Raw genomic sequence first — 23,241 nt, 5'->3', positions numbered from 1 at the left:
ATTTGGCTCAGCTTTTCTTCTAGTTAACCTTGAACTCCAACATGAGGTTTTTTTTCTGAAGGTCCCTGACACTTTCAGTCCATCTCCCAAATCCTCTCTGTTGGTCAGGATTACATTTAAGATAACTGACTCAGTTGTCTCTGCTTTCATCTCCTGAAAAATGAGATTGTCTACAAGAAATCAAGACCTTCCACTTCTGGTGGACCTTCCACTCCTAGCTTAGTTCTCTTAGAGGGCAGCTGGAAATTTTACATTATTGCTATAACCTGCTCTCTTGCGAATTTAGTTGATGTAGAAAGACATTGTCAGCAACCTTCACCTGGGCAACTGGCTGAAATACTCCCATGATCATGTCATTTTTCTTTCATATTACATTAATTGTATCCATAATGTTAACAATATCTTGAATCTCTGTGAAACACTGGGGTGGATTCAATTCTTTAACATTTCATAAATGATATTTGGGAGATACAGATTTTTTATTTGGAGTTATCCAATAATTAACTTGGGGTACATAGCCCATTGGTTTTCTAACATTGTACGTTAGGTAGTATCTTTGCCCAAATCAGGCACTGTTATGGAGGCCATCCTGTGCCATCTAACAGGATATACGTAAAGTATGTATTTTTCGCTCCTTACTTTGCAGTAAATAGCCTAAATCCTTACTTGTATATATATTTATTACCATGGAATATATACAAGCCAATTACTTGAATTTAAAATCTGACCCAAAATTAATGATTGGGTTTAAATACCTTATGCTTTTGGCATTTCTACATCTCAAGGCATAGGAAGTAGGCTTTCTGTAAATATACAGAGATTAACAGATTTTGCCACATAATCATATGAAAAGAAAGATATTTGAGGAATGGAACATAATGTTGGCACTATCTTCTCAGTTATCCTCTGAGAATAAAGTGTTAGATTATGAGGTGAGATGGAAGTATTTCATATACAACACTAGGTTCTGCTGGCACAAGAAATTAATTTAAAAACTCAAAAAAATCAGTTTCATCCCTGACTGAAAAATAGTAAAGCAGATACTAACCAGATTTGCTATGAAATTGTTGAGAGAGCCTTGGAACACAGAAAGTACAAACTTAAATCTTATCATATGATATGCAATCCGTTACTTGCATATAATCTTTCTGCTTCTTCTATGAGGGGAGTTATGTAATCATTAAAATATGGAGCAAATATTTCAAGAGTTTATTATGTATTCTGGATTAATTAAAACAATACTTACACTTGGGATAATATCCAGGGGTATAATATTTTGGGGGTTTCTTACTCTGGGGATCAACAAACTCATATGGAGAAATCTCGCCAGTAATGAAGAACCTAGTCACTAATAAATTCCAAAAGAACATCAGGAGGATCTGATTCCGCCATGAGAGGTTGAATCATCAGGTGAAGAGTATTTTTTAAACAGCATATGTTACTTGACAGGGCACTGGATCTATCAACAGACCAACTCGGCAAACAATAAAAGCAGAAGATGGAATCTTTATAGTCAAATAAATGGAAATATTTTTTTTGTAATCTGATCCGTGAATGGTTTTGCAAGCACTGCCTCAAAAGCACTTCCTTAAATCTTAAGGAGCCCCATTAAACCTAAGTAGAAGATGATGCCATTTTAAAGCTACAATTTATGCACATTCCTAGAATAAATGCAACTTAATTTTTTGAAACATGAAACAAGTTACATAGGTACATAGTTGTAAGAAAACAGCAGAACTAAGTACAGTGACATAGAATATCAAATAAACTGCCTATTTGTATTTTTATTTTTTAAAAAAAATATTTCATGGGTGCTTTATTCATAGATCACAACAATTCCATACCTCTATTAAAATAATTTGGATGAATTACACCCTGGTTCTCTGAAAAGAAAAACCAACAAATAAATAAATACAATTATTTATTTTATTTGTGCGCTGCCCATTTCATCCAGAGGCGACAAACATTATACCTATGTAAGAGCCTTGACAGCTTACCTGTGAAATTCTGATAAATCCAGAAACTGTTAAAGAAATTATAACTTAAGTTTCTGTGATATCTCAGTTTATTTCAAAGGTCGGGTTTTTTTTAAGTAGATAATTTCAGAAATTTTCTTTTTCAGTAGGAAGCTTACAATTTTTATTCCAGAGGCATAATATAGTCTTCGAACAATATCATTAAAAACATAGCTCTTTTATTTTGCGATTTATTTATAAACTTTTCATTTATTTCTTGTGTAAATGTGATATTGCTGGTATCACCAGAATAAACTAATCCACAGAAAACTGTTAATAATAGCAATAGGAAATTGGCAAGAAGGCATAATCCCAGAGCCTTTTCACAAACCCTGGGACACATTTGCTTTCTTTTCAAGTTGCTTGGTTTTCCCAGTCTCTTTATGTGAAGCTTTTTTCTTTGGTTTACTAGGGAAATTTCAAACAAAATATAGTCAGGATTGTAGCCAAATACTGTTTGATTACAGTTAAAATGTGACAACAGTTGATTTCATTAGATCAATATTATCTTTATCCTTTAGTTTATTTATTATTATTATTATTGTGCACTCTCTTGGGAGAATTGTGATGCCATTTTCTTGTTTTCCTGCTTTATTCTTATGCTTATCTAATATTTGATTATATAAAAGTAATTTTTATTAAAAGTAATTTTTATTATCAGGAAGGATTTTTTTGTTTAGATAATTAGCAAACATAGTGATGACAATTAGCTGCCTGGAGTCACTGCAACAATGAGATGGGCAATCTATAAATTTAATACATTAATAAATTAAATGCTTATAATAGTTTCCCAAATTTTAAAACTAAAGGCTGATGAAGAACTTGCTGTTCACCAACAAATTATCCAAGCAATACTTTGCTTTAGTTCTCTCCCAAACTGAGAAATCATTGGATCTTACATCATAATTAGTGATTAGTGAAGTTGTGATCCATAAATGTCTCCTCTGTTTTTCTTTTTTAGAAATTAAGCTCAGAATAAAATATTTTTGTTGTAGAAACCTTACCATTACATCCTAGGCTCTGTCCTGTGTTTTTCATTCCTGCTCTGTGATTCACTACTACACAACAACGAATTTTCCTGTATTTGCATGCATAAATGATGCATTTTTAAAAGCCACCATAATGTGTAGCATCTTCTTTCTGTCTTTTCATTTCTCTACAACATTTCTGTTTTGCCCAGAGCTAATTGCTATAGCAATAAGACTATTTTTTTAACGTTATTGCATCATAATTTGGTTGAAAATAGACTATTTAGTACCAACTGTGCATAATGTATTTGTTGTTAGATTTAATTGTCCTTTGTTAGGATTGACATAATTAGCCCAATGTACCATGTTCTGACAAATCTCATCATTTTTTGCATTCCTCTGAGGCAGACTGCTTCTTCTTTATATAGATCTGACCTTTCTCTAGGAAACCACTTTTTTTCTTTAGGGCTATAATAAATTAAACTGGAAGACTTTTCCATGTCTGTGGAAGAAACCCCCACGACTTCTGCCCCTCAAGAAAAAAAGGAAAAGTGTCCAAGCACTTCTTGGTACCTGTGTACAAACTGCTCAGTGCTTTGTTAGGAGGTTGCAGCAAGAGCCTTGGTGGAGCAGTGGGCTAATGCCTCCTTAAGTAACACCAGCTGCCTGCAATTAGTGCAGGTTCAAGTCCCACCAGGCTCAAGGTTGACTCAGCCTTCCATCCTTCCGAGGTAGGTAAAATGAGGACCCAGATTGTTGGGGGCAATAAGCTGACTTTGTAATAATGCCGCTTGGGGTGTGTGTGAAAGCCCTAATAAGCAGGCATATACATAGAATGAAGGCTACTGCTAAGCTTGTAAGCCGCCCTGAGTCTTCAGAGAAGGGTGGGATATAAATGGAATTAAAATAAAAAAAATAAAAATAAGAGCTCATGTGGCCAAGTTTGTTTATTTATTCATTTTCCGAGTCCAGAACATCTTACATTAAAAAGAAAAAAAAGATATTTAAAACCAATATAACAATCTAAACAAAGAAAACTTTCAATAACTATATTACAAATGTAACAATTTTCAACACGGAAGGAATTTAAAACACTTATGTGACATTATATAACATTTGAGGCTCAGAAAGTAGCGGTCTGAATAGCTTTATCATTGGCCAGGAACAACTCACCCATTGTCCATTGGCCCATAAAGATTATGGCATATCAATAAATATTCAGGACTCTGCAATTACACACATTCAGTTTCCATCCCCAAGTTTGTTCGTTTGTTTATTTATTTATTTATTTATTTATTTATTTATTTATTTATTTATTATTGGGACTTATATGCCGCCCTATCTCCCGAAGGACTCAGGGCGGCTAACAACAATAACATACAATAAATACAGAAGTTAAGATAAAATTAAAATTAAAGGCCCCTGTACAATAAATTAAAATTAAAATAAATTAAAAATTAGAGTTAAAAAATTAAAAACATAATTAAAATCCCTGTCAGTCCAGGTCAGCCAGGTGGAAAAGGAGTGTTTTGAGGCCGCGGCGAAAGGACTGGAGATCTGGGGCCATCCGAAGCTCATGGGGGAGCTGGTTCCATAGGGCTGGCACTCCCACAGAGAAGGCCCTCCCCCTGGGGGTCGCCAGCCGACATTGTCTAGCCGACGGTACCCTGAGGAGGCCTTCTCCGTGTGAGCGTACTGGGCAATGGGAATTCGTTCCCGGCAGCAGATGGTCCTGCAAGTATCCCGGGCCTAAGCCATGTAGGGCTTTAAAGGTAAGTACCAGCACCTTAAATCTCACCCGGAGGGCAACCGGTAACCAATGCAGCTCACGCAGGAGGGGGTGTAATATGTTATACCCCCTATTGTGGCCAAGCTATCAGAGTGGAAAGAGTGAGGAAAACATCTGTCTGAGAAACAGCAGCTTCCAGAACCAAATTGAATAACGGCAGCAATCAAAATGGTGCCCCAGAGAAGGACTTAATATCTAACATAAGTGAGCTGGTATCAGCCCTGACTTTTCAAAATCAATGGTTTTAGAAGACAGTAAAAGAAAAGTAGGGAGAGGGTTAAATGGGTATTCAGGAGAGATCCAACATTTCTACTGCTGGGAAGCTCAAGAGAATGGTCACGTCTGGGTATACAGATCTTTTAGCTCTGGAGACCAAGCATGGCTGGACCCTGTATTTTTGACTTCTCAGAAGCCACAATGAAATGCTTAATTACTGTAATCTTCCAAATATTCATTTATGGTAGGATTCCTGTCAGCATACTGCATAATGCAAAACAATGCTATTTTGTAGACATAATCTTCTGAGGAAAGGTTCTGGTTGTTCATAACAAACAAGCATCATTTTCCATGATTATATCCATCTGTGGGGCAAGTTTTAAACAGCAGGCAGATATTTATACTTTATAGACTAAATAACATCTTCCATGCTAGTCTATCCTATGGGGGGAAATCTGAAAATCACCTCAGAAAACAAATAGATTTCATATTTACCTGCAGAAAAACTGAGAGTATGTCTCTGTCCATTTCATAATTTTATATGCATTTTATAATTTTATAAGTAATTGTTTCAATTTTTTTCCTTTTAGAGGTTTTTTTGGTAATAAAACATCAAAGTTTAAAATCATTAGGCTATCATTAGAAGATGTACAGTATTATTCTTTCTCTAGTTTTCTAATTTTAAGGAGATTATTGGAATGGTGATTCAGTTTGCCTACATTTCTGAAGTATGACTAATTAGCATTTGATGGAAGTTAGGGGAAACTTTACATAATCTAATTATGAAAAAAATAATCTCACATAAATTTAAATAAACCTAAATAAAAGTTGAGTTTTGGAAAAAAATGTTATTCATTATCCAGAGTTCTTTACTATTCATCCACAGAGTCATAACTGTCAGATGGCTGGATATACTGGATATATGTATGTATATGTATGTATATGCCTAGTAGTGAGAGATCTAGGAGTTGTCATTATCTGTTGAGCTAGAGTCTGATAACTGAGCAAAGTTGGTATAATTTGCCACCACCAAATTTCAGCAACACAATTCCCTGCCACTTTGAATGGGAATCAGTGCCTCTTTGTCATGAAAATTGTAGCTTCTGCAACAGGATTGGTTTAAAACAAAACAAAGAAATCCCATTCCCCATCATTCCCCAATCTTTGGGGATACATTCAAAATTTGTGATCCCTCTTACGACAACAACATAGAGAGGTCTTCTTGCTCAAAATATGGCTGCCACAGACATAGCCACCTATGAAATACCCAATTTCCAGAATATTACTTGCCACCAGGTTTATTACCCCAAATCCGTGTTGCACCTGTTTATTTTTGTCATCTTTTGGGGTAATTTTGAAAATAATGAGGAAGAAACACATTGCCATTCTTTAATAAAGTCCAATCTGTTTCAAGCTTCTACACAAGCCTGAAAAAGTGGTGCTGCTTTTAGAATTGCCTTTAATTAGGGGTTTGTTAAATAGCCCCTTTTTCTTCAGGCTCCCTCAGACACCTAAACAAAATAATACAGCTCTAATAAATTGTGTAAAAGAGTTGGGTTCATCCAAGAGCCAAAAAAAAAAATCATTTTCAAAAGGCCCTATTACAAAATGGTAACATTATATCATACATAATGTTAAGCCATAAATTATGAGTTCAAGCTACTGTGATGACATTTACATTGCACTAAGTCAAAACCAAATAAAAATAAAAATATGGCTCTTAGTGACCCAGCCTGCATACTGTATAGCCAAAAAGCCAAATAATGAATTCTCTGATACAAATTCTACTTAAATAAGCAAAGCTTGAGCTTTCTTTTATATGAAACAGAATTTTGCAGCGTTCTGCTTCCAAAAAAACTGAAGCTAGCGTATAGTATCATACAAAAAATGAAGATCACCTATCCTGGATGGTTTATAACAAATGAATTAAATTATCACACATTTAAGTTCCATTAGACTTTTAATACGGTAACTGGATGGGAGGTAAGGCTTATTATATAAACATTTTCCTGAAGAAAAGCAATGTCAATATAAACCAGTGCTTACATAACCAATTCACAACAGATAAATTATGACATTTGGTTTCAATTGGAAATTGGGAGAAGGTAGTCACAAATGTGAACATTATGGACCACCCACACAGATCTTTTCAATGATAGAATATATATTTAAAATGCACAAATATTATAAATGATATTCTGCTATTATTTAACCATGGTTTGTAGATCACCAGGTTACTCCATATTTTTATTTTTATGTTTATATGCAGGTGCTATTCTTGTAACCCTATATTTCTGTATATGCTAAATTTTGTGTTATTAGTTTTAAATTGCAAGACACAATGACATATTTGATAGGAAAAGATAATATAAATTTTACTAAAACCCAAACAGCAATAAAACATGTAGAACAGAGGGAAAGAATAATATACAAATATTCTCTGATAACTTCTTTCATCACAGGTCTTTAAAAGTTCTTTTATCATTTAGCAAATTTTGCACTTTGTAATATTCACATACATATCTATAACCTGTCAACCTGTACCAGTTAAAATCAGCTAAAAATAAGTGCAGCAAAATTTCTTTGAAACCTAGACCAACTTGGCAACTCCACAGTTACCATCTTTTGCGTTCTATTTTTCAGCTTTTTTTCTGGATCTTTTCAGATTCCTATAAAACCAACATTATTGTTGTTACAATTCTCATTTTCTCTGGTGCCCCACACTTTTTTTTTTTTTTTTTTATTGAAAAGTTTTATAAAATACAATTTTCCTTTAAAAAACCCCCCCTTCCCCCTCCCTCCTCCCCTCCCTACCTCCCCCCTACCTCCCCACCTCCCCCTCTCCCTCCTCCCTCCCCTACCTCCCCCCCTCTACTTCCCCTCCTCCCCCCCTCCCCCCCCCCGACTTCCCAGAGCAAAATACAAGGTATATATCTGAAAGGCAATCATAAACAATCATATACTAACAATTATAAACTCTAAAATCCATCACTCTCTAGCTTATATAGAGTAAACCAATCCTTAATAATACTAAATATATATAAGAAACTAAAATAAAAGAAAACTAGCATCATTCCCATCTATGTTCTTCCACAATTCACTATTACCTAGACATACACTCATTTACACATCACAAACACCTATCCCTGTTAACCTCTCTAGCCACAATAGGCTATAATAGATAGCTCTTACACAAATTAACCATTAAAAAAAAATCTGTTACCACACATAGTATCCCAAAACCTTTAAAAACACAACTACCACTTAACTATAAATGTATTGTGGAAGTTCCATAGATTTCTACTGGTCTTATTTTTTAGTCTTTTTTGAGCGTTTTAAGGCAGCACGCGTCACCCTCTGTTCTCTAAGATCATCCAAAAGAGTTGCAGCTTGATCTCCTCCTGTACCCTTCTCGTCCATCTGTCCATCTTCATCCTCTTGACATTCTCCTTCTCCAGATCCCTCTACAGCTTCCAAAAGTGTTGATGGGGTTACTTCCAAAACATTGTTGTAAAAATCATGCGCTTGCTTCACATTACTCAAACAATACCTTTTACCATCATACATGAAGCTCAACCCAGCTGGGATCTCCCATCTGAACCTTATATCTCTTTGCTTAAGCTCTTGCACCAAAAATATAAAATCCTTCCTTCTCTTTAAAATCTTTGGAGGAATTTCTTTTAGAACCAAAACTTGTTGACCAGCAATCATAACTTTGGTATCATAGGCAGCTTGTATAACTTCATCTCTAATTTCCCTTTTTACAAAATAAACCACCACATCTCTAGGCAACTTTCTCTGTTTAGCAATCCACGAATTCACACGAAACACTTTGTCCATACCTTGTTTTAATTCAGATGCTGGATGGTTCAATACTCCCTCAAAAGCCTCAGAAACCAGCTGCTTTAAATCTTCCTTAATATTCTCTTTTAGGCCTCTAATTCTCACAGCAAACTGCATCTGGTAAAATTGGGCCAGACTCTGTTCACTGTCCATTTTGTCTTTTAAATCTTCCAATTCCAATACTTTTGCTTCTAATAAAACATTCTTTTGAATTAAGTCTTGCACTTGATCATCCAGCACCTCCACACATTTAGCAACTTTTTGCACTGAGGACAAAATGTCTACCTTCATCTCTCTAAGTTTCTGCTCCATCCTTTCTTCCATTCTCTGCTCCAATTTCTCCAATTTCTCCTCCATCTGTAGAAATTTAACACCCATTGACTCCAAAATTAACTGGGTATGTTTTTCCAGATCCTTCGATGTCAGTACATCAGGAGAATGCAACGCCTGCAGTAATGATTGTTGTTGCACCGGAGAATTTCCAGCACTCCGAAAAGCTCTAGGGGGAGGTTTAGCCGCCATCTTTTACTTACAATTGTGACGCACTTTCACTTTAAGTTTCAAGCAAAGTCCATCAAGCTTGAGAGTAAAACAAAATAATCCTCTTCATCTCTTCATCTTTCCCTCTTGTACTGCTCTGCCTGCTTTTTTCCTTTCATAGTCTCTCCTTCAAGCAGGGATGGTCGCAGACGCCTGGCTCTGCTCCATGAAATCCGGAGCAGAGACGCTGGTCAGCTGGGAGCAGCCCAGGCTACGGGGGAGTTCAATCCTTCAGCCGCCCAAGCTCCAAGCTCAGGCGTCTGGTGCCCCACACTTATGACAGCTATAACCAGTGCTTTTTTGTCATAGAACGCTCAGAACGGAGTTCCGGCACCTTTTTTGGATGGAACCTTGTAGGGTAGGCAAGGTGGGCTGTATGACATGTGTGAGTTCTGGCACCTTTTTCTTTTACAAAAAAAGCACTGGCTATAACATTTAATTTAATTTAATTTAATTAGATTTATATACTGCCCTTTCCCGAAGGACTCAGGGCGGTTTACAGGGCATTTTAAAATCACACCAATACAAAATACAAAAGTTAAAAGACAATTAAAAAGATTAAATTATCCCTGAAAATAAAAACCCCAGTTAAAAATTCTCAGCCTGGGCCGGAGAGCTCAAAGAGCCAAGTCTTCAGGTCCCGGCAGAATGAACGCAGGTCAGGGGCAGTCCTGAGCTCCACGGGCAGCTGGTTCCAGAGGGCAGGCGCACCCACAGAGAAGGCCCTCCCCCTGGGTGTTATCCGCCGGCAATCTTTTACCGCCGGCACCCTGAGAAGACCCTCCCTGTGTGAGTGCACTGGACGAAGGGAACTTGATGCTGGCAGCAGGTGTTCCCTCAAATATAAACATATATATGTTTATAAACATATAAACATTCCTCAATTAACATCCCTCTGAAGCAACAGACATATTTTGAATTAATTCTCTGTCCTACAGTTTTGGTTCAGCTTAGCATAAAAAGAACTGGATACAGAACAGATACAGACTAGATACAAGTGTTGCATCACTTCAGAATTACTCCAGAGCTATGTTTTCTCACATTGGCTGTGTTTGACAACTGAGCCAATTAATTTCTAGCTCAACTTTGATGTATCATCTGAAACAGCAAAAACAAAAGTGATTCTCCTGCGTTCATATTGGTGGGAACATTTGCCTCATAATGTCTTATGTCTTCAGTTGTTGTAACATTTGAGTCAATGAAAAAAAGAAGCGTGACAGTGTCATAGAACCCCCTGTACAGCAACGGCCCGAGTTTTGCATACAATCTGACAAGATAATATCCTCCAGATGATTCCACAGTAAATTTACAGTTGGGATAGTCTGGGCTGTTTTGATTCTTTACAGATCCTTGTAGAACAGGTTTATTTTTAAAATAAATAAAACAAACAAGCTTGGCTCTTGGTTATATAGAATAAAACCCAGGAAGGAGGAGCAGGTCCAGCCTACATTAACGTTCATATAATCTCTCACAGTATTTTCTCATGGGTAGTCTTCAAACTTTTCTTGAACTGCTGCAAGCAAATCTATTCAACGGAAATCTGCAGTTTGTTCATACATCCTTATATACAATTAACTGAATAATGGTTTATTTTACTAAATTATTTTGAGCTCCTGTGGCATATATAAGCTGATGTAGTAATACATGACTGGCCAATTTGCAATTTAGGGTTTTTTGAACCTGGCAGGTAGGCTGCCCTTATCATAAAATAAATCATTATGATCAACAAGTGCATCAGCTGGGAAAATTATTCTATTGTACCAGTAGGCGTGAGACTAAATGGACTCCAGAAGATGGTATTGGACAGGAAGGCCTGGAGGAACGTTGTCCATGGGGTCGCCATGGGTCAGACACGACTTCGCAACTAACAACAAGAAGCATGGCATAGTTCTATTATCTTGTTGAAATCTTCAAGTTGAGTTTGAGATCACCAAAGCTGCTATAGTCTGAGAAATAGGAGTTTGATTTCTTCCCCATTGTGTTTTAGCTTTCAAGTAACTGAATTAGTTATAACTGTTAATTCTCAGAACCAACACCGCCAGACTTTCATGGTAGTATTTATGTAGGACTCCTTGAAATAACACACAAGAGTATGCAAACCTTTTGGAGAATTCTTGGATTTCTTCTAGAAATCAAAAAATCAGGGGATGAAAAGAAGCAAGACTAAAGATTAACCCTAGCTTATCTTAAGTTATTAAGATCAAGAGCCAAGCTGTCCACTTGAGGGAGGTCAATGCCATCAACAATCTGAAATTAGGTTGAATTGAAATGATGATGCCATGAAACAAATGCCACATTTATGTCCCCATGTCAAGTCCTGTTACTGAAATGCCTTCATTCAAATTTCATTTTTAAACTTTTCACATTTCTAATTCTTAAGTCTTTTGCCAGAATTGCATGAAATCTGCAAACCAACTTCTGGTTTAGCCTATGGTTTCCTTAAACTCCCTAACGTAATCTGAAGACTCTTCTTTTCTTACAAGTTTATTTTCATAGTAATTTTGTTAGAAGATATATTTAGCATTGTTTCTGAATAATTCTTTGTCACTTTCTTGGAAATGTGTTTCAGAAAACTTGTAAGGACATTACTAGGCATGCTAAAAATGCCACCTGGTTGCATTGAAGCCCTACCTACCAATTTTCACTCCGTTTGGATATTCTCCCCCATCTAAGGTTGCCCTGTAAGTTGTCTGCCTTTTTACTAGTTCTTGAAACCAGCGAAATCCAACTGACAAGTCCCACAGCAAGAGTCAGGATCCCATCATTGTAGCTTTATCAGGGTAATTTTATAAAGATAAATTACAGAAGGTTTCTTTCTTTCCAAAACATACGTAAGTAGTCCTCACTTAACTTTCATTCAGTGACCACTCAGAGTTACAACGGTGCGGATCAAAGGGTACTTATGATGGACCCTTGTAGTTGTGGCTGTTGTAGCATCATGTAGTCAAGATTCAGGTGCTCAGCAACTGGCTCACAATTATGATATTGCAGCATCCCAGTCAGGCGATCACCATTTCTGACCTTCACTGCTGGCTTCTGATAAGCAAAGTCAGTGGGGAAGCTGGCAGGAGGCCATAAATGGTGATCACGTGACTCACCTCATGACAGCAACTGGGAATTGCCATTGCAAGTCACCAAGGTCACACGATGTTGCACCTTGTGATCTCATCATTTAGCAAAACAATTCCCAATCACCCTCAGTGAAGACTACCTGTAATACAAAACAAACCAATAAAATTATGCAACATAGACAAATATATTGTATGCAGACCCACTTTGTCTTTTCACTGTCAAAATGAGTATACTTTTAACAGCAGGCTGGAGGCATTATTTTGCTCTCTAATGCTTTAAGCACCAATGCTTCATTATCATAAAACACATTTTATCTTAAAAAATCTCTATTGTACTAAATACAGTATGGTCCATCACAAATAATATTTATTGCATTTTCTGTGAAGAACAAAAATGTATTTTTTGTTTTCAGTTGTGGTTATGAAGTACATGATCAGATACCAAGTTATATCAGAAATGGTGTATACTTAAGTATTTGTGACAGATGAAGTTTTATTTACCATAAAATAACTACCTCGGTACAAATAAAAGTTGCTTGCATTCATTTTCCACTTCATCACCATAGCAAAAAGAAAACATATACTTCTATTTATATCTTTTCTAAAGATAAAAGGCCATGGTCAATTTTAACTTCATTTATAAAGTTAAAATTTTAACCATAAATTTTAACCAAAACTGGCATCATGTGTAATGGGTTCATACATATAAATTATGATCTAAACAATCTTAAGAAGAGAAATCTTGGAAGATTTATAGTTAATTTATAGTCAATAGTGGGGAAAAAAGCCTCAGCTGCAGGAATATGATCCACCCTACCTCAAGATTTCCAAACATGAAATATTTATCCAACCATATAAAAAGCAGTTAAACTGGAGAAATTGTATTCAAAACAAAGTACCCATTGTCTCTAGAATTATTTCAATATGATAAGTTTCTATGGACATTTGTATCAATATTAATATGCTATGTTTTAAGAACTGTAGATACAAATGTAAATACATTAATATTCAGAAAACCTGAATGTACTTCCACTTGAGAATTTACATTTCTATTTATAAATAAGCTAATAGGTTTTATAAGGAAACTTTTATTTAAATAAAAGTAACTGAATCAGACAGATAAATAATATCATAATCCAGACTGCTACATCTTCTAAATATATGGATAAACAATTAATTAAGTGCAGAGGAACAATAAATGAAATAGTTGGAATAAAAAAAGGTCACATTCACAGTTTATCATGTTTCTAAAAAGAAAAATACATAAACCTAATAGGTAATAATTAACAATCTTCTTGTAATTGTTAGAAATTATTTTGTGTATTTGGTTTAAATATAAATGGCCTAAATAATGTGCTAATTTTGGTACATTTTACAGTTAAAGATTTAGCAGTCCCCTCCATCATGATTAAACTGTTCATAAATGCGGAAAAATGAATTATTTTACATAAATATATAAATCAAGGAATATTAGAAATCCCTTGCTGTGCCATACTTTGGCCTGTATGTAACAAAGTCTGAAGATACTCTGCAAAATTCCAATTAATGAACTGTTCTTATCACATTAAAGCTAATATAAAAGAGTTCTTTGAAAATGAAATAAATTCAATAAGGAAAATAAATTCAATAATATTTTTTTCCAATAAGTATGTTTAATATTGCAATAGTAATAAAATCCTATTGAATTCTTATCACCATCATGGAACTTCACCAAAATGTCAGATACTTACTTTGAAAACCTATAAAGAAAACTGTACTTCTACCACTTTCTCATGCAGTTTTACATCTTTGCTTAATAATGTCATAGCATCACCCAAATCAACAGCAGAGAACCTATCCACATTAGTTCATTAAAATGCAATTTCACTATACTTAACCATAAATATCCACAGAGAATCTGGTTAAATCCTACAAATATGACACTTTGTTACAGATAATTGGGAAGATATGGGTATATGTAGGAAAAGTGGGTTTTTTGGTTCTATTTTCACTCAAATGTTTCCCCCCCAAAAAAGGAGTTAAAAATCAATGCAGCGTCCTTTTCGTTCCCAGTCTCCATAACGAGTTGGTTCAGGGCCTTTGGGACCACCCTTCTCTTTTGTTGTTGGATTGATATCATCAGGAAATTCTAAAAAAAAAAAGGGGGGGAAATATGCAAAAATCCTAATGAATAGCAGATGTATTCAAGTATCATCCATAGTTTGATTGTATGTGTTGTTCCTTCATTCAGTTCGAGAGTTTTCCTTATTTCTAGCAACTCAGTTCATTACCAGCACAATGGCAACAATTATCCAGCATTTCTATCTGCTAGTTCTCAATCAGTTTAATGAAAGAGAGTCTGCTTTTCAAATGCATTTCAAATAAAAGAATGTTGGTGATGTTTTTATGCATGCATGTTTTATTTTTGCTTTTACTAAGTTGTGAGATAGCCAAAGAATAGTTGTGAATATCCTATCTGATACTATACAATACTCTCTTCGATGTATGTGCAGCCTCCCTGGCTTTCCATGTTTTACTTACAGGTAGTCCCCGACTTATGACCACAATTGAGCTCAAAATTTCTACTGCTAAGGAAAACATTTGCTAAGTGAGTTTTGCCACATTTGATGTTCTTTCTTGCCACAGTTGTTAAATGAGTCACTGCAGTTGATACGTTAGTAACCCAGTTGTTAAGTGAATGTGGCTTCCCCATTGACTTTGCTTGACAGGTGGTGGCAAAAGGTGATCACATGATCCTGGGATATTGCAACGGTCATAAATATGAGTCAGTTGCCAAGTGTCTGAATTTTGATCATATGACCATGGAGATGCTGGAATGGTGATAACTGTGAAAAACAGTTGTAAGTCACCTTTTTCAGTGTAACTTTGGGCCCTATACAAACTGTTGTTAACTAGAGCTACTTGTTTATCCATGAGAAATGCTTCTATTGGGCTTCTTCAAAGTGGGACATAGGGCCACCCAGGGTGGATCCAGAGTAGAGGAAAAAAGAATTATTGGCTGCCACCAGTAATAAAGTAAGCATAACCCCACCATAAAAATTTGAAAGGAATGCCACAGTACTCCAGAATAAGATAGAAAATACAAATTTATATCATTGAAAGGCCATTTCTGCAAAATTGGAAGGCAGATTTTACAGAGCCTTGTTTATTATATAAGCCAAATTAATTGACCGACTACTTGTTCTAGCTTTATCAATGGGACTCAGATACACCCAAATAAAACTCAAATGACATAATAGTTTGATATTATAGGGGCTTTGAGGCTTCCCTTAGGCATAAAAGCCAGCTGGGTGACTTTGGGCCTGTCACTCTCTTCAGTCCAACCCACCTCACAGGATTATTGTTGAGGGGAAAATCGGACGCAGGAATATTATGTATGCTTACTGCCTTGAGCTCAATGAATATGAATACACCCACCCACACTCACACACCTGTTGGCTTTTTGTTTCAGCATGAGTGGATATTATAACTTTGTAGGAAGTTCTGCAAGCAACAGCATTTGGGAATAAACCACTTTGGGAATGGTTCCCGTGTTATGCAATTACTTAATTACAGGATTTTTAGGATGTGTAATGGAAAAAAGTACCCATCAGTAGCAGATGACAAGCACACTTAAAAATAATGTGTACACTTTAAGAATGTATTGTGTTCATTCCTATCAAGTGACACCATACCTGCATGGCACATTTGCCCATGACTCAAAGGACAGAGATAAATCTGAGCCAACATATTTTGTTGTACTTCAATAGAGCATTTCTTAAAGTAAATTATATTAGAAAATTCAAAGTTATGCTATATAAGTGATTTAAGTACATATGAAGCTATCTACCTATAGCTTCATAGCGTACATATGTAGTTTCTTTGGACTGAAAGTTAATGATATATTGTCTAAAACATTATATACCACAGAATATAATTACTTTGCTGTATATTCATATTTAACCAATAAAAGGTATTTGAAAAGCCAAAGAAAAAATGTAAAGTAACTAAAGATTTAATAAGACATCTTGTAGGAATTCTATTTTCTGAAGAGATGGACAGAAAAAAAACCTTGGCTCAGAGTTAAAAAACATGAAAAACGTAAATGGAGAATCAATGGGGTAGAAATATTTTCAAATTCTCCCTCAATATCTTTTTCCAGAACATTGAACAATCTTCCAGACATAATTCCATGGATTAATTTCCTTTACTATTTCTCTGAAGGTATTTATAGCATCTCAAGACTATATCTGTTTTAACATTTATTATATTTATATTTTACACACCCGCACTTACTTTCTAGTGGCTCCTTTTCTACATTTGATTCTTCTGGTATATCAAAACGACCTACTGGAGTTACTGGCTTCTTAAGTGGTTGTTTGGTGGGTTCAGTACTTCGTTTTGCATTAAAGGTAATACATCCCAAAGAACTGTGCAGAAAAGCTGAGCCTATTACACATAAACATAAGATGTATGTTACAGAAGGTCTAAAATGGCCCATGGAAATGGACAAAAACAAAAATGGTTACCATGTAAGAAAAGTCTAATATAAATATGGATGCATACAGAACACCTATGGACAGATTCCTGTCTGTGTCAGAGGCCAATTTAAGAAGAGTCAGAAACAGGGTACGCACTGAAGAGAGTGCTTCTTCCCTTCACAAAAATAAGTGTGTGTGTGTGTGTTTATATATATATACATATATACATATACATACATACATATATATACACATATACATATACATACATATCTATAGATATAGATATATATATCCAAAAAATAAAGGGAACACTTAAACAACACAATGTACTGTATTTAATAATAGGATGTCTTATTTTCTGTTCCCTTTATTTTTTTGAGCAGTGTGTGTGTGTGTGTATGTGTGTATGCAAGCACATGATCACATTAATGATTATTTGTAACCAACCTCTCTCTACATTAAACACTGTAAGGTTTTCATTGTGATCACAATCTCCAAGACAGATATACTCTGAAGTGCCTCTCTTTGATGTGCAGTTTTACAAGGCCACATTTGGAGCAGGGCAACTGCTGTAATTGCTGTTTTCAAATCCTGTTAGCACTAATTAATACGACAGTATTCCCATATTGTACCATGGTTTACAGGGTCGTGCAGGTGAGAATCCCATATAATGTGATGCATGTGGTTTGCCTAAATCGAACAGCATGCTCAGAATTCTGTTCCACTACACATAATACTGTACTACATTTTTCTTCCAAAAGGAAGCATTTATATGAACTATTTTTCTTTGTTACTTTCAATTGCCCAGTCAATAAGAAATCTGTCTCCAAACTCCACACACACACCCCTCTCTCTTTATTAGGTACACATTTCTTGCCAAAGGAGAAGTAAGCTAGGAAAATTTTTTTAGTACAAATCCATCCACGTTTGTACTAAAAGTTCAAAAAGTCCAGTTCCATTTGTTTAAAAAAAAAATTCAACCTCTTTCATAACACAATTTACAGAACAACCCTTTGACCAGATTGGTGGTACAAAGGTGGGTAGCATATATTTGTTTATTTATTAAATTGATGTACCACACATCTCACTATACAAGTGACTCTGGGGAGCTTACAACAGAATAAATATTGGCATTTTATTGAGAGAGGGAGAAATTGTTGTGCAGGTACTTATAAGGAATAAATCTGAAAATCTTGAAAAGCTTACCTAGGCCAAGATAGAGAAGCAAAAATAGCGGAAGAGGTACCCATGTACGTTAGAAGAAGTCCTATTAAGTACCTGGGACTTAACACTACTCAGAAGTACAGGTAGTCCTCCACTTACAACAGTTCATTTAGTGACCGTTTAGATTACAACGGCACTGGAAAAAAGTGACTTATGACCGTTTTCCCACTCTTACCACCTTTGTAGTATGCCTGCGGTCACCTGATCAAAATTCAGACGCTTGGCAACTGACTCACATTGATGACGGTCGTACGATCATCCCCTTTTGTGACCGAACAAGCAAAGTCAAAGGGGAAGCCAGATTCACTTAACGACCCCGTTACCAACTTAACAACTGCTGTGATTCGCTTAACCGCTGTGGCAAGGAAGGTAGGTCGTCAAACGGGGGCAAAGCTGGCTTAACGAACGTTTTGCTCGGCAACAGACATTTGGGGCTCGATTGGGGTCACAGGTTTGCACGAATTAACGTCGCAGGGCAGACATGGAGACGTCGGCTAAAAGAACGGAGACCAGGTGAAAGAAACCACGCCGTCCCTTTTAGGAGGGACACGAGCCGACAAGGTGCTCGAGGGCCGGGCAGAGGCTGCAGTCCGGGGCTGGCCCCGGTGGCATCTGGCCCCTTAAACCAGGGGTCTTCAAACTTGGCCCTTTTATGACTTGTGGACTTCAGCTCCCAGAATTCCTCAGCCAGACAAGCTGGCTGAGGAATTCTGGGAGCTGAAGTCCACAAGTCATAAAAGGGCCAAGTTTGAAGACCCCTGCCTTAAACGAAGACTCGGGGTTAGTCTACCGCCTCCCCCTAACTCAGGTCCCCCGTCGCCAAACTCCCGTCCCCTCTTACTGGCTCGTCCGCCGGCGAAGGCGAAAAAGCGGCCCTGCTGGAAAGACAGCCGCAGAGCCATTTCCTGCCGAGACGATGGGCCGCCCCTCGCCTTGCCGCGCCTCCGATGCTCCGGGGGGAAGTGGGCGGCGCTTGTCAAAGAAACCCCGCCCCCGGCCCGACAACAATTTTTTTCCCCCTCTGGCCTGGCGACGGAGGAGAGTCGCCGAAGGGCGCCTTCCGGAAGCTGCCTTTGCCGGGGTTCTTTTGCAGCTTTGGACGGGGAACGTGGCGTTTTGTTTCAAGGAGACAACAGAGGAGACGGGAGCCTGTTCTGTTTTTAGACGAGGCCGCAGACTTGGAGGGCGGGGATCGCCGGGTTAAAGCGGCAGTGGATCGCGATTGATCACCGCAACGCTCCATACGGTCTAAGCCAAGGGGTAGGCAACCTCGGCTCTTTTATGACTCACGGACTTCAAATCCCAGAATTCCTGAGCCAGCTTGGCTGGCTCAGGAATTCTGGGAGTTGAAGTCCATGAGTCATAAAAGAGCCGAGGTTTTTTTTTAATTCCATTTATATCCCGCCCTTCTCCGAAGACTCAGGGCGGCTTACAAGCTTAGCAGTAGCCTTCATTCTATGTATATGCCTGCTTGTTAGGGCTTTCACACACACACCCAAGCTGCATTATTACAAAGTCAGCTTAATTGCCCCCAACAATCTGGGTCCTCATTTTACCTACCTCGGAAGGATGGAAGGCTGAGTCAACCTTGAGCCTGGTGGGATGCGAACCTGCATCCCACCCCTGGTCTAAGCAATCAGCGGCACAGTGTTTTTTTTTTAAGCGACGCCCTTTCCTATTTTTGACAACTTCTGCAGTCTGTACTGGAACATGGGAAAGCGCCTTTTCTTGGGACATCACTTTGACCTATAATAGTAGGTTCTATATGAGCGAATTAGGCGCTTAAGGCTCTTATTTTGGCTCCTAGTGGCTACATAGGTAGAGATACCTTGATGCACTCTTTTTTTTTTTTTGCAACACTGCAGATCTGGTCTTTTCTTCAAGGATGTTTTTTAAATGTCCTAATCATAACCAGAGACCTCGAATACTCTGGGTTTCATCTAAATACTTAAGTGTGACGTCACCTGCAACATACTATTTTGGCTTAGAAATGCTAAAATGTAGTTTGCTGAATTCACTCATGCAAAACCTCAGCAACCATATAGTCTTACCTTGATGGTCAAACTGAACTGTGATAGGGTAACCCAATCTGAGGCCCAGTGTATTGTGCTAATGCAGATAAATTGGCATGAACACATCAGTTTTTAAGGCTACATTTGTTATCAGTCCCGCCAGGAGACATGAGAGATTAAATTTGGGGACCTGACTGCATAACAACTGGCTTTCAGCGCATTGCAGCTTTTGTTTTGGAAAGAAGCCAGTCTTTAGGGACCATTTTTTGAAACGGGTGGAATGGAGGAAAGCATATACTGGCAAAGATTTGGGGCTCCTTTTACTTAAAACAGCCTGTATTTAAAACTGCACAAATGCTAGCATGTTTGTTCCTGGAATTGCAGATTTTGTCTGTACAATTAAGTAAATGAATGAATGAATGAATGAATGAATGAATGAATGAATATATGAATCAAGTCTACAGTTCTGGAAATGTTGACTCAGTGGCCTGGCCATCAGATTTACCAAGACAGAAGGATTTGGCTTCGAGAAGAATCATCTTTCTTTACCAATTTGCAGATGGAATTACTTTCTGAGTGCCAGTCAACCAAGAGTTGAAGTCAAGGGATTTTTTAAAAAGAAACTCTAGAACAGCAGAGGCTAGTGCTATGTTGACTTCAACCACATTCCCTAAAAACAAACTATATGGCAGGAGACTGGAAAACAATAAATTACTTTGCAAGTTGCCATATATCATTATAACTCACCCCTTCAACAAACACAAAACAGCTTTGGCCTTTTATGTAGATATAGTTTAATTATTGCTAAAATGAACTTAGTGATCCCTCTATTATTAATTAAATAGGATAGCAATCACCTTCCCACCAGGGAAAATTAGGCATAAGGCTAAACACTTTCTGTGAAAATTAAATCAGAAACTTTTCTCCATTCAGTGGCTGTGTTCACATAACTTCATGGTTAATTAAACCATGATTAATTTACTAAATTAATCTGATAGCCTAGATTTACAAGACACACTAAACCATAAATCAAACTGGATTTGTACAACACTGAGACAATCATACTTTAAGTATATGATGCAACAATGTTTGTCAGTCACTGCCAAGTCTCATTTCAATTCTGTGATGGTATAGAAACAGCACTCTTAATGATGGAGTATGAGTGTGCACTTAGTGCATTCAAGACCTGGAAGCCCAACAAGATAAATCTGCTCTAAGAACGCTTCCTTGACCAGTCATACCCCTTTTCAAAGCAGCGAGATAACTTCATTGTGTTAACTGTGCCCAAACTCTGAAGGGCATTAACTTTAGCACACTGCAATGCACTTCCCAAAGCGGTCTTGGAGGGCTGATATAATTTTTTTCCCCATATGAGCTGAGACTGTGCCCCTGGCTATCAAAACTATAGCTCACGTCCTACTGTACCGTACCTTCTAAAAGGACCCAAGGACCCATCTCATAACACCTCACCTGACAAAAAAGCAGGGAAACGTTAATCTTTTATGTACAATTGTTGTTATTGGATCAATCAGAAGTAGTCTCTTTCAATGTAGGGAAATTATTTTATAGTGTCTGCAAAATTAGGCAGACTTTGCGTAATCCACCACCAATTGTTAAATATTATCTTGTCTTTTCATTTCATTTCACTTTATTTTTAATGTTTCTTATTTGTAATGCTGGTCTGTGACTATAATAAAATTACTGGTATAGAAACCTGATCTACAGCATGACTCTTAAGTTCCTATCAGAATAAACTTATACAACATCTTGTTTAAATAGATGCCTAGGATATACTGGGTGGGCTACTAGAAATTTATTAAATTCCTCAAACTTTGAGACTTTTACTGCTGATGGTGTTGTGAATAAATTTTAGTTTTACAGAAAGACTGGTTTAAAAAAATTCTATGAAAGGAAGCTGGTGGATGAATAATTGTTCAGACTGAAAAACCAGAAATAAAGTTAAAAATCCATAACAATTGCTGGAGTCCAAAATGACTGAATGTGGCTTGAAAATATAATTGCAAACTCAATGGAATATTAATTAAGCTCGATCATTCAAGCTGCATAAATGAAGTACAAAAAACCCTGATTACGATCCTATGGCTAACTGTGAACCAAGTAATTTGAACACTTATAAAAAATTAATAGCAACCCTGGAAGATGGTTCAGATTGCAACGACTGGAGCTCTTTATATCACTTCCCTATTTATAGGATTTGAAAATAAATTTGAAACATGGCATTTTATATAAAGCATTTTCAATTTGGACACCCTAGTCCATAAGTCCAAATGCATAAATATTTTAAATTTAATTTTTTAAACAAGATTTTTTATTTTTTTTTAAAATTAACCCATAAATATTTTATATTTTAACGCCAGATGCAAATATATTAATAATATATTTGCTAAGTTACTTTTGAGTAAAAAATATAACCATGCTAAAGCCAGGAGCAGAGCAGGACATCAGTCATAGCAACCCATGTTTCATCAGTCATAGGGACCCAAGTACATAAGGGTAATACAGGGAGTTCTCAACTAACCACCATTCATTTAGCAACTATTCAAAGTTACAATGGCACTGAAAAAAGTTATTTAGAACCAGTCCTTGTACTTCCAACTATCGCAGCACCTCGATCACTTGATCAAAATTTGGGGACTTGGCACCTGGCATATATTTACAAGGATTGCAGCATCCTGGGTTCATGTGATCACCATTGGAGACTTTCCTAGCTAGCTCCTGAGAAGCAAAGTCAATTGGGGTGGGGGGAGCTAGATTTGCTTATTAACCACACAATTCACTTAATTGCAATGATTCACTTAAGAACCAATGATTCACTTAAGACAAAAAATGTTGTGAAATCATATGTGACAACTGCTCTGCTTAGGCAATGGAAATTCTGATCCCATGTGTGTTGTTCAGTTGAGGACTACCTGTATTGATGTGATGTCATTGCACGCATCCTGTGATTTGGGATTAATCCATTTTGCTATGGATGCCACCAGGCACATAGCATAAGTTACATTTCAAGCTTATCATTCCTCTCCAAACCAGCTGGTATTTCTGAAACTGAGGTGTATCTAGAATTAATAAAAACCAATCA

At 36.9% G+C, this 23,241-nt stretch overlaps 1 protein-coding gene and 1 long non-coding RNA gene across 2 annotated transcripts; both read right to left on the bottom strand.

Moving 5' to 3' along the window:
- Positions 1 to 1,503: 1,503 nt before the first annotated feature.
- LOC310633041 lies at positions 1,504 to 4,758 on the bottom strand. The gene is made up of 3 exons (XR_014490965.1): positions 3,913 to 4,758; positions 3,557 to 3,603; positions 1,504 to 2,423 (listed from the first exon to the last, which is right to left on the bottom strand). It is a non-coding gene; the product is annotated as an uncharacterized lncRNA (long non-coding RNA).
- Positions 4,759 to 14,446: 9,688 nt separating this feature from the next.
- SDHAF4 (succinate dehydrogenase complex assembly factor 4) lies at positions 14,447 to 19,094 on the bottom strand. Its single transcript, XM_083350627.1, has 3 exons — positions 18,971 to 19,094; positions 16,718 to 16,870; positions 14,447 to 14,570 (listed from the first exon to the last, which is right to left on the bottom strand). Exons 1-3 carry the CDS (start codon positions 19,029 to 19,031, stop codon positions 14,461 to 14,463), a joined length of 324 nt encoding a protein of 107 aa, XP_083206753.1. The 5' UTR covers positions 19,032 to 19,094; the 3' UTR covers positions 14,447 to 14,460.
- Between the last annotated feature and the right edge of the window lie 4,147 nt (positions 19,095 to 23,241).

This window comes from Vipera ursinii, assembly GCF_947247035.1.
Source record: "Vipera ursinii genome assembly, chromosome: 1".
NCBI lineage: Eukaryota > Metazoa > Chordata > Lepidosauria > Squamata > Viperidae > Vipera > Vipera ursinii.
The sequence above is the reverse complement of the archived record's forward strand: the minus strand, read 5'-3'. Positions and strand labels throughout refer to the sequence as shown.